General features: G+C 35.4%; 1 protein-coding gene across 3 annotated transcripts in view; it reads right to left on the reverse strand.

The window, feature by feature from the left end:
* Positions 1-14,155, reverse strand: part of LOC145680697 (stimulator of interferon genes protein homolog) — a 95,038-nt gene that overhangs the window by 42,822 nt on the left and 38,061 nt on the right. For all 3 annotated transcript variants that reach the window (XM_081751611.1, XM_081751612.1, XM_081751610.1), the window contains exon 2: positions 12,839-13,283. In XM_081751611.1, the coding sequence (XP_081607737.1) occupies positions 12,839-13,102 (264 nt within the window). In that variant the 5' untranslated portion in view covers positions 13,103-13,283. The remainder of the gene's footprint in view (positions 1-12,838; positions 13,284-14,155) is intronic.

Genomic DNA, 14,155 nt, shown 5'->3' on the forward strand with positions numbered 1-14,155 from the left:
ATATTGTGCTATGTTTACCACCTTACCATTGCGTCCTCAACCCCATCGAAATGGTGTGGTCAGAACTGAAGGGTAGGGTTTCGTCTCAAAATTTAAGGAAATGACCAGTGGGGGAAGTAATACAACTTCTTAAGGAGTCGTGCAATCATGTGACGCCCGAAAAGTGGATAAATTATATCAAACATGTAGAAAGCATTGAAGGAAGTTACGAAAACTTTCAATCTATTTTTGATGAAAGGATTGAAATCTGTGTACAAGTAACAGATTCTTCAGAAGATGAGAGTGATGATGATGATAGCTCATAAACAAGAAAGGTAAGAGTTTACTACATTTTGATCACACACATATTAATGTTGAAATAATAATAATAATTATTATTATTATTAGTAGTAGTAGTAGTAAAAGTAGTAACGACAATAGTAGTAACCAGGGGCGTCATTTAGGGGGGAAGAGAGGGGTAATTGCCCCCCCTGAGTCTGAGATTTATATAGATTTTACCAATAGAATAGTAGTAAATCAGTGAAAAACGCTAAATTTTACTTATATCAAGGGGTCTTGCCCCCCAAACAAAATTTGAAATGACGCTCCTGGTAGTAGCAGTAAAATGGCCTCTGCACACACTTATCATATTCGTGGTTCTGACTTTGATTTCCAGGCACAATTTTCGTTATTCACTTCACATTTTGAGACAAGTGGAGTTTTTTTTTTTCTAATTAAAAGATAATGAGCCTGGTCTAGAGATCCAGAAATAAAGGCGATGGAAGTCATGTACTGGCATCACCCACTAAAAGTTGGCTGGCTGGCCACACACATTCATAGGCTGTATCTCCAGGGAGTTTGTAGTAACTTTCAGCCACTAATACTAATAAAAATAACAGTGGTACCCATCCTTCAAGTTCTTGGGCGCAATCATTCCCCAAATTTCCAGTTACAGCCAAAATAAGTAGTAGAGGATTCCCGACCCCCAGAAAAAAGGAAAAATAAGAATAAGAGTACCCATACTAATTTACATCCCAAATAATAGGACGCTAACGTGGCAGCCTGTGCTAATTTCTATCAATACAAAATCAATCTAGATTTCCTTATGCCTCCCTCCACAATTTTGCTCTTTCAATTAAAAGAGAATGCATTCTTGGCTATGACAATTAATTAGACCTATTTGAAAATGCTAAGTTCTCCTTTATAGGTAACATTCTTAAAGGCATCATTAAGGTATAATTGATCCGACTGTGCTACTTTCAATGAAGTATTTTGTCTTTCAAATAATAATAATAATAATAATAATAATAATAATAATAATAATAATAATAATAATAATCTTATGGATACAACCAGCACCTAAAACCTGCCTGTTGACACTCCTGAATAATAATAATAATTACAATAATAATGCTATGTTAAATCTATTACAAAAAGTAATAACATTGTGTCTATTTTTCACTTGTTTTCCTTTTTTCCTTCTTGTTTTTCCTTCTACCTAATGACATCGGTCATCTGGCAACAACCACCAACCATCGTTCTAACAAGGGGTGGGTTGCCCTTTTGGTAGTGGTGTGAGAGAAGGCTCACATGTTTTGGAATTTACTATACCGTTGTTGCCATTACTAAAAATCCAACCCTTATATATATATAGGGTGTCCATAAAGTACATTGCCACCCGGTGTATCTTCGAATCGACTGCAAATATAAAACGCAAAAACACGTCCATCATTATTTTAAGGGGCTTGATTTTTCAGCTATAAAAGATCCATCCCAGACACCCCCATATAGGGGTACATGGGGTCAACTTGAAAATTTTAAATGGCAAAGGAGGTCGAGTAATATATCGTTGGAAAGGACTCGACAAGAGAAATATTTCGCCGAAAGTTTCAAGTCTCTATGTTGGCCCTATCCAAAATGGCAGGGTTCACATTTTGTGTCCATTAAGTCTGTTGCCACCCCGTGTATCTTCGAAACTGAATATGATAAAATGCAAAAACATGACCCCTCGTATACCTATCTGGCGGTGTCTTGGATGGACCTTTTATAACTGAAAATTCAAGCCTCTTAAAATAATGATGGACGTGTTTTTGCGTTTTATCATATTCTTTGTCGTTTCGAAGATACACGGGGCGGCAACAGACTTTATGGACACCCTATATATATATATATATATATATATATATATATATATATATATATATATATATATATATATATATATATATATATATAACTACATACCTTCTCCTGTTTGTATCGTATGCATATGAAGGCCAGTTTTTATCTCGTAGGGAAGAACAGAGGCTGAAGGTTTTTAAAAAGAAACTTTTTCTGAAAATATTAAAAATAAAAAAACAATACAGGGTTGAATGGAGAAAGTTGACATAATGCAGCATCTCACAATATATACTAGTCACTGAATACCATACGGATAAGACTGAGATGTCTCGGATTGCGGAGAGGGAATCACTTGCATTGGAATTTCGAAATGCATGTCGGGAATTCTACTTGGGCAGTATTTGGGAAATGAAATATTTAATTTAATGTTTTACGATTACGCTTTATAGGCTAAAGGAGACTGTGGTAATGAAAGTAAATCTGTTCATTGGGTTCAAGTTTAGAGCCCCTTTTGTACCAAGGCTATACGAGACGTGGACCTACAGTTTAAGGTAGAATCCGAACCACCAAAATGCATCCAAATTTCAAGGAACTTCTTCCGGGATCATGTGCACTAAAGGCGCGCGCGCTGGCCATTAGACCAGCGAGGTGGGGGAAGTAAAGTTAATTATTTTGAAAGGATTGGTGAAACATGAATGTGGGACGAAACGGTAGAATCTAAAAACTCATGGATACGTTGTTGTTCACCACAAGCGTCACATATGGCCTTTGAACGGATCGAGGAGGATCCTCTCACATCACCAGAAGTAAGCGCTCTACTATTGAGTTACCGTGCTATCCTCTTCTGCAAAGAGATCTTTGAGTATATCCGGAAGAAGGGAGAATAGTGTAAAGCAGGGCTTCTTAAACGTTTTTGGTAACGGAGCCCTTTTTACAAAAAAAAAAAAAAAAAAAAAAAAAAAAAAAAAAAAAAAAAAAAACTCAGTTTTATTCTACGTCCCACGATTATGCCATGTAGGCTAAAGGAGACGGTGATGATAAGAAATGTATGAAATGGTGAAATAAATAAAGTGGGATGTAACATGGCCCGATAAAACCCACGCACACGGTGTTTGCCACTACAAAGTCCATTTGGCGCGAGCTGGGATCGAATCAGGAACTCCACACACCAGAGGTGTACGCTCTACCACAGAGCCACCGTGCCCTCTGGAAGGTACAAAATGTTCACATAATTAAAGTGAATTTTAATAATGTTGATAAAATAACATTAATAGTAAAACTAGGATTTTTCTACTTGTCACGAACCTCTAACCACCAAGTAAAAATAGAAAACAAAACCCAATTATCCACAGAGTGAAATTGCCCAAGGGATAAGAAGGAAACCAAATTTGTGAGCAGAGGGATTCAGCCAGGGGGAAAAAATGATGGAGCGTCCCCAGCTAGGCGTTTTGTTTTCTCTCCGCTATGTGAGTTTTGATTCGTTTTCTTGTTATCATGGTTATGTTTTTAGCTGAGGGAAACAGAATTAAGACGCGGAAGAAACGCGCAAAGGCAGAGGTCAAAGCCACTGTCTTCGACAAATACCGGTATCTTGCACTCTTTCGAGAATCCCGAACACCCCTTCCTCGAAAGCAAGTTTTTTCTTTTTTTTTTTTAATTTCTAAACCCGCTTCCCCTCCCCCCGTCAATTCTTGATAAAGTAATAAAACACACAAATAAATGTGGAGAGATATTCCTCTTTGAAATAATAGATATCATGAAGCTACGATTGTTAGGCGACATTTATCTAAACACTTCTTGTCCAGTATTTCTTGACATTTTTGGGGGGTGCACTGCCCCCACGTTTATAATATAATAATAAAATTGAATAGTATCAGCAGCGCTCCGCGAATACTAAGTGTGATATCCCCCTCCCCTGGAACATTGTTTCTGTGCTCTTCAGGCCCGCAACCAGAGGGGGCTAGGGGAGGCCTGCTCCCCCCCTAAACTTTTCGTGGCCCATCCAGACCACAATACAAATTGCACAATTTAGGTATTTGTAAGATAATTTTTTAATGACTTGGCCCCCCTAACATACTCATGGCCCGCCCAAACCTCTGTGGCTGGTTTTGGGCCTGCTGCTTTTGTCCGTGTTTAGGTCATATCTTTAAATAAAGAATGCTATATAGCATCTGTTTGCTTCCTGATCCAAAGAAGAAAAAATGGAAATGTTTCCATTGATTCAAAAGTTCATACTTGTGGCTGAAAATTGTTACTGTCTTGTGCTCTCTGCCATTTTCTGTAGTGATGTTTAATATTCCTTTTCTGTTTTTCAAAGATCATAGTTGGAGAATGAGATCATAAGTGGGAATTGAATGGAAATTCTGAGTGTTCAAGTAGTTAAAAGCATTGTTGCATAGTACTTAAATTAGCAACACTGTGTGTTATCTCTCTTACTTGTGTATTTTGTAAATTGAAAACACTACTGAGAAGTTGATATAAATTGAGGTAATTTTAAGTTTAACATCCTCTTCAGCAGCGAGGTTATATGAGACGTGGACCTAATGATTAACGTGGAACCCGAACCACACGAGCTTCCGCCGGAAATCGAACCCGGGTCTCTCCCGCGCTAAAGTTGTGTACCCTAACCGCTTAGACACGAAAGAGCTTTTAATATGAACTGTTTTAATTTGTACTCTTCAGACATACATAAGTTTTGATACCATTGGCAAGCCCTTTGAAGAAAGCACATAAATTGTGCAAATAATTTCATAATCAAATTGAAGGAATCCAAGATTTTTTAAAGTTTTTTAAATGTCCAATTTAACCGTTTCATTAGGATTTCTTCAAGGTGACCAGCCGTCCCGTTTTAGCCGGGACAGTCCCTTTTTTCAATCGTTGTCCAGTTTTTTTTTTCTGATTCTCAAACGGGACGTCTAAATGTCCCGTTATTAAGCAAAAATGACCCAGGTATCCCGTAATTATTATTCAAAATAAAAATGTTCAGTGCAAATTCTACACTTTTCCGTACCAACACTCATTGGGAAGGTTCAGTCGTGTATGGAACTTCTGAATGTTCAAATGGGAATTCAGTGTTCTGTGGTTTAAGTGGGAATTGAATGGAAATTCTGAGTGTTCAAGTAGTTAAAAGCATTGTTGGATAGTACTTAAATTAGAAACACTGTGTTATCTCTCTTACTTGTGTATTTTGTAAATTGAAAACACTACTGAGTTCCAAAATGCAATCTGAAAGTCAGATATTTACCCCCCCTCCCCTCGTCGATTCGTATGCGTCCCGTTTTTGCAAGTAAAAATTCTGGTCACCTTGGATTTCTTCCGAGAAAGAGTCACGGAACCCCATCATCCATTTCGAGAAGCTCAAGGGTTCCGCGGAGCGCACTTTGAGAATCCTACTATAAAGCAAATTATATCTTCGGTAGATGAGAAACAAGTTTTGACTAGATTAGCTTCTCACATAGGATCCAAAGGTGATTTTTTATTTCTGTGGCGACCAACCTTCTGATTTTGCAAATCATATTAATACTTATTTCTTTTGTTCCAGTAAATTTACAGTCCCCCTCTTAGGGAGCTGCTATTAATATTTGTAATTATTATCTTGTTTATTATTCTTATATATTGTATTCTTAGTTAATATAGATTTAGAAAGAAATCCCGGCCGGGTAAATTATTATTACAGTTCTTATAATCTATATTTTTATTCTTGTCCTTGTATAATTTTGTTTTCTGTAGCTTGTTAACTAACAACAGTTTCCTTCTTTTCGAAACACGACTCTTTTTTTTTTTTTTTTAACAGCTCACTTAGGGGAGAGCCAGAAACGAACAATAATCTTTCCCTTTTTTTTAAAAAAAAAAAAAATACTTTTTCGTTAATTTTAAAATATTTTAAACCAAGCATCTGGCTGGTGACCGTTGGCTGTAACTCCTATATAAGAACAGGAGAATCATAGGTGGGGGAAGATTCCAGCTCGACCGTCTAAACAAAAAGGTAGATGGTTAGGGTTCTGTCCAAGAGGGGACGGAATCTTTTTTCTGGAATTCTTATTAATTTCTCGGCCGAAGAGGCGGCTGGAGAGTGACACAGTGCACCAAGAGGGCTGTATTGCCGGGATGCATCAAATATAATTGTGACATATTTTCAGACCACAACTCTAAGAGGAAGAGAGTCTGAGGGGCAACGGGCTTGGTCTGTAAACTGTACCACACAGGAAGAGGGTTCTGTGTAGTGTTGTAAATAGAAAAAAAACGGTTCGTATTTTTTCAGAAATGTACGTTTTTTTTTAGAAAAAAAACATTGCCTCTCGTTTTTTTTCTAAATTTCGTTTTTTTTCAAATAGTCATTTGTAATGCATCTTACGTCTATTTAAGTATGAAATATTTTTATGTAGGTGTAATCACCGTAAAATGCAACATAAATTAAACGCTAGATACTGATACGCTACAAATATTTTACAATTTACATGAATATCATACTTATTAACAATTCGGGTTTCAGCAGTTTTCATCAATATCAACTAAGAAATAAAAGTAGAAATGAAAATTTGTTTTTTCGTGAAAGCAGGCCTTTAATAAGTCCGAAAATAATGTCACGAACAGTATAAAATTCCAATAACTTGTCTAAAGGTAAAAACTAATACTAATTTGCCTAATAGTATTTTTCTAAATGTCATATATAAATAATTTGTCGACTAGATATATATGATATGCAGAGCCGGCTCTACCATATATGCAGTGGCGTATTTACGATTTTGTTTCGGGAGGGGCTTTGCTAACTTTCGGGGGGGGGGGCTTTGCCTGAAAATGTGAAAATTCTGCAAGATAGTTCATATACTTTACTATAGTAAGTACGATTTCGGGGAAGGGGGCTTAAGCCCGGAAGCAACACGTGCATTTGCGTGGAACGGCAAGCTTGGATGGTCCGGCAAAATCTGTCATAAGTATATTATTTAAATTAAATATTTCTTGTTGGAAACAGACTTCATGATGATGGTAGTTACATTTACTAAGCTGACCTTCTATTTGAATACTACATTCATAAATTATGCTTAGGTTGCATTAGTTTAAGGCCACATGGACAATGCTAAAGCAAATGGTCGAATAAATCCGAGCACAAATTCCTTGATTGTTGTCAAATGCAAGAATTCAATTCTCGAATAGTAGTGAATATCTGTTCCATTTTGTAAGTTATCACAGTTTTGATATGAAAGTAGTCTTGTTTTTGTCAGAAGCAAGTTCCTTATCATTGAAGATAGAAATAAGTTTTTTTAAAAAATGTTAGAAGATGTAGAAGAAAAATCAAGAAATAAAGATAAAATTGCTAGTTGTACTGGAATTGCAAACTGATACATTGAGATTGAAGCTCGATAGTGAATTCTATAAAAAGTATTACCATCTTTCCTCTGCAGGTGTGTTTGTTTTATCTTTCACTATCATAATAGATTAACATTTAAAGAAAAAAACAGACACAACGGAATTGCATTTTTAGTAAGTATTTAAGCCTTTCTGAGTGCGACTGCACTTACCCTCACCTTTGTTGTTCATGCTGGAGTAGCATACTTAAAATCATGACTTCTAAGATTAGTTCTTTCTGGAGAAAGGGGGAGGCGGCAAATTATGCCATTGCACGAGGCGACAAATTGACTAGGACCTGAATATAGGATGACTCAATTTGAAGTAATGCAGGGTGTTTCAAAATTAATATTAGGTTTTTGAAACTTTGTAGTATCTATTACAATTAACTTACAATTCTAAATATTATATCAGATGAAAGAGCAACTCAAACAGTTTTGTACGCACGCATGTACATGCATTGTTTCTTCTGTCTGTCGTTAGAAAGAGCAAGTAGCAAAGATGGAGACTAGAGAGCAGAAAGCTTTTTGTGTTTTAATAAAGACTAAACCTGTACAGTGCAACCGTCTGTGTGAAGAATATTAAGGAGACGCTTGCAACTACGTCTTTATTGTTTGCAGTTGCTACAGGTCTAAAACCTACAGACTACGGTTTACGTGCCAATTTCGCAAGTGAAATATTCCTGCATAACAATGAAGATTTTCTGGATCGTGTCGTCTACAGTGATAAATCGACTTTTCACCTAAGAGCTAATGTGAACAATCATAATGTTTGCATCTGGCCGTCAGCAAATCCTCAGGAGATGGTACAATTAAAACGAAACTCCCCTAAATTGAATGTGTTTTGTGCCATATGGCGGAAAGTTTATGGGCCTTTTTCGCCTATCGACTAGATGTGTGCCGTGTGATGAATGAATCTCACATTGAACACTTGTAGCAAAGACTGTTTGAGGTGCTCTTTTACTTCATGCATTGCTTATAATTATACCTAAAATGTAATAAATACTACGAACCCCAAAATTTATTTTGAAACACCCTACATTTCTCACCAACAGTGTTGGAACTAAGATGTAAAAAGGAGAGAAAATTTTCCTTATAAAGTTATTGTTTACAACGATATTATTATTAGTCGAGACTATGACTACAACAACAACACGAGTTAGTAGTCAAAAAATGTAATCAAATGTGTACTCGGTGGGCCAGGTGGCCAAAGTGGCACACACAGGTGTGTCACTTGTTTAATCCGCTCCAGTGTGGACACTAATTAAGATATCGGGATATTATTCTGGCAAAATATGGTTGGACTATAGTTTATCATATTAATTTCTTTTTCTTCTGGTGTCGAATTTCACCCCAGTAAAAAATTCGAGAATTTTCTAATTTCGAATTTCCTTTACTTTTTTTTCCCCTGTAGCTTCCTTCGTTGTAGAAAGACATCCTTAAGACTTGCCAGGTAGATACCTCGGATGGATACCTAACTGTTGACATCAATTGAACGGGCCTGCGCGTAGTGTTGCCAATTAGGGAATTTAAAATTCTCCAATATTTGGGCAAAAAATTAGAAATTTTTGTTTATAAATCCGTAGCTATACGTCCGAGTGCAAGTCAACTTACGCCAATCGAACATTTGTCCTTACTTAACAAACGAAAGTACAGATCGTTACAATGGGGTAATTAGGGGACGCACGTAAAATTCGTATTTAGGTTCTAGCCCTTGATTTTTCTAGTTTTTCCTTACTTTTCTGTTTACCGTAATATATTTTTGGTAATTAGAAGCTTTGTTCCTTAAATATCCCCATAATACTTGTAGGATATATTAGTGGTGTACCAATGTTTAATTTAACATAGTTTGCGTCTGTCTGGTTGCAGTGTTGCCAGCTACAGAATATTTTAATTCCAGATTTTAGGGGGAAATTTTGGAAAAATTATATGTTTTGTCTCTATTATTTCCCTCTTGTTGGCTATATCGGAACAAACCTACCAGTATCTGGAAGTCTCGTCTTTGCTTTACACAACGCACTATAGAAAGTTTCAATAATATGATTAGGGGAAGTACAGTTGAGGTTTACAGTGGACCTTGTTCTCTAATTTGAAAGATAACTGTGATTTTTTTTAAAGGTAGAATGAGATATTTTTTATTGACATGCTTACTTTATTAGATATCGTCACAAAACTTGTAGGATATATTAGAGGGATACCAAAGCTTATTTTAAGATAGTTTGTGTGTGTCTGACAGTAGTGTTGCTAGCTACAAAAAATTTTAATTCCAGATTTTAGGGGCAAATTTTGGAAAAAATTCCCTTTTTTATTTGTATTATTTCCTTCTTGTTGGCTACATTCGAACAAATGTACCAGTGTCTAACAGCCTCATCCTTAGCCTACACAGCGCATCATAAAATGTTTCACTAGAATAATTAGAGGAAGTACAGTTAAGGTTTATAATAAACCATGTTCTGGAAATGGTAAGAAAATAGTGAATTTCTGAGGTAGAATGAGATTTTTTTTTAAATTTCATGCTTACTTTGTTATATATCGCCATGATACTTGTAGGATATATTCTTCGAGTACTACGGTTTATTTTCAAATAGGTTTCGCCTGTCTGGTGGCAGCGTTTCCAGCCAAAACAATTAATTCCCGCTATTAGGTGGAAAATTCGGAAAATTTCCCTTTTGCCCTCTATTATTACCCTCTTACTGGCTACATTGAAACAAACGTACCACTACCTGAAAGCTTCCTCTTTGCCCTACAGAACGTACCATAAAAAGTTTCAATAGGATAATTAGAGAAGCTGTACCCCGCCATATTTGATTTTTGCCTCTGAGGCGTAAAAAGTGTCAACATTTCATGTGTATGACAGAATTTTTTCTTTCCCTCTTTGGATGGAAGCCAGCGACTTCAGGATTTCACTGTATCTTGTCAACACACCAAAGATTTGTTTAGGTGACTTGAACCCATATAGCAGCAGTGGTGCTAGATACAAAACATTTTTGAAATTCGGTTGGGGATTTTTTTGTAAATTTTCACCCCTACATTTCCCTCAATAATTTCCCACCCGTTGGTAACACTGCAATGCAACTTACACCAAAAAATAGCCACATTTATTTTCTTAAAAACAAGGCCTTAACTATATCAATCGAATGAATAGTTTTTGAGCAATAAGTCACTATTTAGAAATGTAGGAAAACGCCAAAAATGACCTGGGACCGAAAGGAATAATCACACAATTTTGCTCGTATAGGTTCAAAGAAGCAAACGATTTGTAAGTTACGAGGGCTTCGACTCAAGTTCTGTTGATTATTTCAATAATCTGCAACATAAATCAATAAATAATAGTTACCAGAAAAAAAAACAGACTTTTGAAAAAAAACATGAAAAAGAACGATGTTTTTTATTGAAAAAAACTTCACAGAAAAAAAACCGTTTTTTTACAACACTAGTTCTGTGAAGGGGGTTGCGAATCAAGTCGCTGAACCGTTTTTTAAACTGGTTTTTTGGGCCAGGCCACTCCTTTAGAGAGAGGAGAGGCTAGGGGTTCAAATCCCGATTGACGCTTCACTAAGGAGACGAAATTAAACTAATCTGATGCTTTAGTTAAAAAATCGCGATTCTTTAGTATTCTTCCGACAATATTGGGGGATATGCGCAATAAATGGTTCTCTCCTATAAAGGGCTGGATTCATTACTTCCAGATAAAATGATCCGAAACTTTTTTTCCCCTCTTAATATGAATAAAGATTTACTATAGGTTAATCCTTGGTCATTTTCTTTTTTTATCTTCCCATGAAGGTTATTAGAACTTTTTTGTTGTTGTTTGGGCGTGTTTTTGAAGTTTATTTAACTCTGATGCATCTAGGCCAATCTTAGTATATTGGTTAAAGAGAGAAATACTTTGAGGGCTCGTTTTATTTTCTGTTTATACAACTATGCTATTCCTCCTGGGTGCACACAAATGTTAAATGAGCCGCTTTTAATCTGTGGACACAAGTTCGGTTCTCGGGATGATTCCTTTAAACGAGGAATGGTGATTAGTAATTGGGGAACGAACTTTGGAGGTGGCAAATTATTTGAATAATATTTTTGTTCCGAATTTTCAAATCATACGGAGTTTCTAATATGAGATATGTGTAATTTATATAATTGCACCAATTCTATAAAAGAACGTACCCTAAAACCCATTTTATCTGTCAATGCTCTACTTGGTGCCTCTGTGTTTGGTTCACTCAAGAACTCCGACGACTCTATTAGTGCTTCATGATTCCTCTCTCAATCGACAACCGTTAAGTAGTATATTTCGTATGGATGTAAGCTATTTCCTTTACTTATAATGCTCATATGTGTCTTTAATGCTTATATAGCTCATATGTGTCTTTACGTAAAGAGGGATATGGGGAATAGTACGGGGAAACATATGCACATTAGATAGATATTAAACAATCCTTCCTTGTACTTAAATTTCTCTTAATATTTGAAGTAGACAGATTTGGTTTTAATACAGTCCGTAATGCATTTATTTATTTTGATTTTTTTTAAAAAGGTTTACTAGTATTTCAGTCTATTTGTGACTTACACATTTTACTAGGCAATGTAGATGAAACAGGGCAATACATATTTATTGGACTCATCTATCTTTAGCACTTGAGACAAGAGAAAAGTACATAATGAATAAAAGTAGCTGTAAGTTATCTACGATTTTTCTCAAGAACAAATTATACAGAACGTTTCAGAGCTCCTTGTGTTAAGTCTAATTTTTACCACAACTGACGATTTCTAGCAAACGCGTTTGAAAAGATACGAAAAAATATATACTAATGCAAAACCTCAACCTATATGAATAGGGTACAGACAGAACGGTATATTTATTTTTACAGTGACGATGGTGGAAACAAAAACTAATGATAAACAGTTTCATAATTCAACAATTGTTAATTGCCTAATTACCAATAATCATCAATGTGTAATTAGCACATATGCCTCACTCACTGGATGGCTCTCAAAATAGAATTTACAAATTTAATACTTGCATTGGAAATTTCTGAGGTAGCTAGGCCTATATAAGTATGAATTTGCATATATTGAATTTACGTATCGAATTAGGGATTGTCTGTATGTGAAAACCTATTTAGTTTTTAACTACTAACACTTAACGTAAAACACACAGCCTATTACGAGCTTGCTTTATCATTCAAAAGATAGGCCTACTATCAAAGAAATGAAACACATTTACATTCAAAAATAAATAAATAAAATGAAAAAATAAAAACGGAAAAGAGGTGGAATAATAAAATAGTACACAAGGCAAGTCAAATAGAGCCTATCTACTCTTAATTACATAACAAAAAAGTACTCTATATAAAATTCCACTCCATGTAATAACCCTTCTGCTTTAATTTTACCTTTGAAAGCTGTTCTGTAGTGGAAATGTCGTCGTTATCTTCAGATCTGATTCCGAGTCGTATTAATTTTGATTCTTGTGTTGAAATTCTTTCCTTCAGTTGACTTATCTCTTCTTGTTGCTCTCTAACTTTGTCTTCAAGTTGCTTTATGCGTTGTTCTTTTGTGTCCATATTGATGTCGCTGTTCATGAAGATTACTTCGAAGTCGTCTCCGCCTATTTCAACAGCTTCTTTCACAATGTGAAATCCATTGGGAGCTTCCATAACCCGTTTTCAGTCGTGATTCTCTCTAACCAATGGCCTTAGTGATTCTCTACGTGAGCGTTGTTGTGGGTAACGTTTTCCTCTCAACGGGATATTCCCGAAGAATTCGTAATATGAAACTAGTCTTTTGAGACGTTATTTGTGATATTTTTCTCTCCTATTTCACCTTTATTGGTTGCATCTAAAAACGAAATTAACTGTTAGTGTTATTTTTCCAAAGCTTTCCTTAATAATGATACAAAACACTAAGAAAATTATAAAGGTTTTGTGCAAAAAGGCTTCAAGTCCACAAGATAATTTTTAAAGATATAATTGTTCTATATTACAGTTAGTAAAACTATATATATAAATAGGGTTTTTGTGCAATAAATAATATGTTTCACATTGATATTAGCATTGAAAAAGCACTAACTAAAAAGCCCAAATGGACGAATCAATTTTCACTTAAGACAAAAAAAAAAAAAAAAGAGAGAGAGAGAGAGAGAGCAATGAACTCATCTTGACATCGATTTATCTGCTTACTGTAATGCTATTGATCTTCGATATCAGATAAGTCACGTGTTCTTAGATAAGCAAATATTGTTATACACAATCAAAGTTCAACGGGTCATTATCAAACTTTGTCATTATCACCTCTCTCTCTCTCTCTTCTGCAATGTCTAGCAAGAATGCCCTGTAATTTACACAATAAAAGTGGACGTTCAATAACGTTTTCAACTATACTAAAAGAGAACCCGTTCAAAATCGGTTTCAAAAATGGTACCATAACAGAAATAAATTCATGTATTCACAGACATGTTCATTATTACAAATATCCTACGCTCCAGCTTGTCGGGACATTCCCGATTCTCCGTTACGAATGCAAAAATAGTTAGGTCCCGAAATCTGTCATGTTTGAATTTATTTACTTTTCCTATTTCATAATATCAAACTTGCATATTAATACAACAATTAGCAAACAAAATACTTATATAGGGTTCTTGTACAACTAAACATATTCATCATTAATATTATAAAAAGGAGTTGAGTTGAGTTGATTTTAGTTTAGTGTCC

This window comes from Thermobia domestica, chromosome 3 (assembly GCF_964235325.1).
Source record: "Thermobia domestica chromosome 3, izTheDome1.hap1.1, whole genome shotgun sequence".
Taxonomy (NCBI): domain Eukaryota; kingdom Metazoa; phylum Arthropoda; class Insecta; order Zygentoma; family Lepismatidae; genus Thermobia; species Thermobia domestica.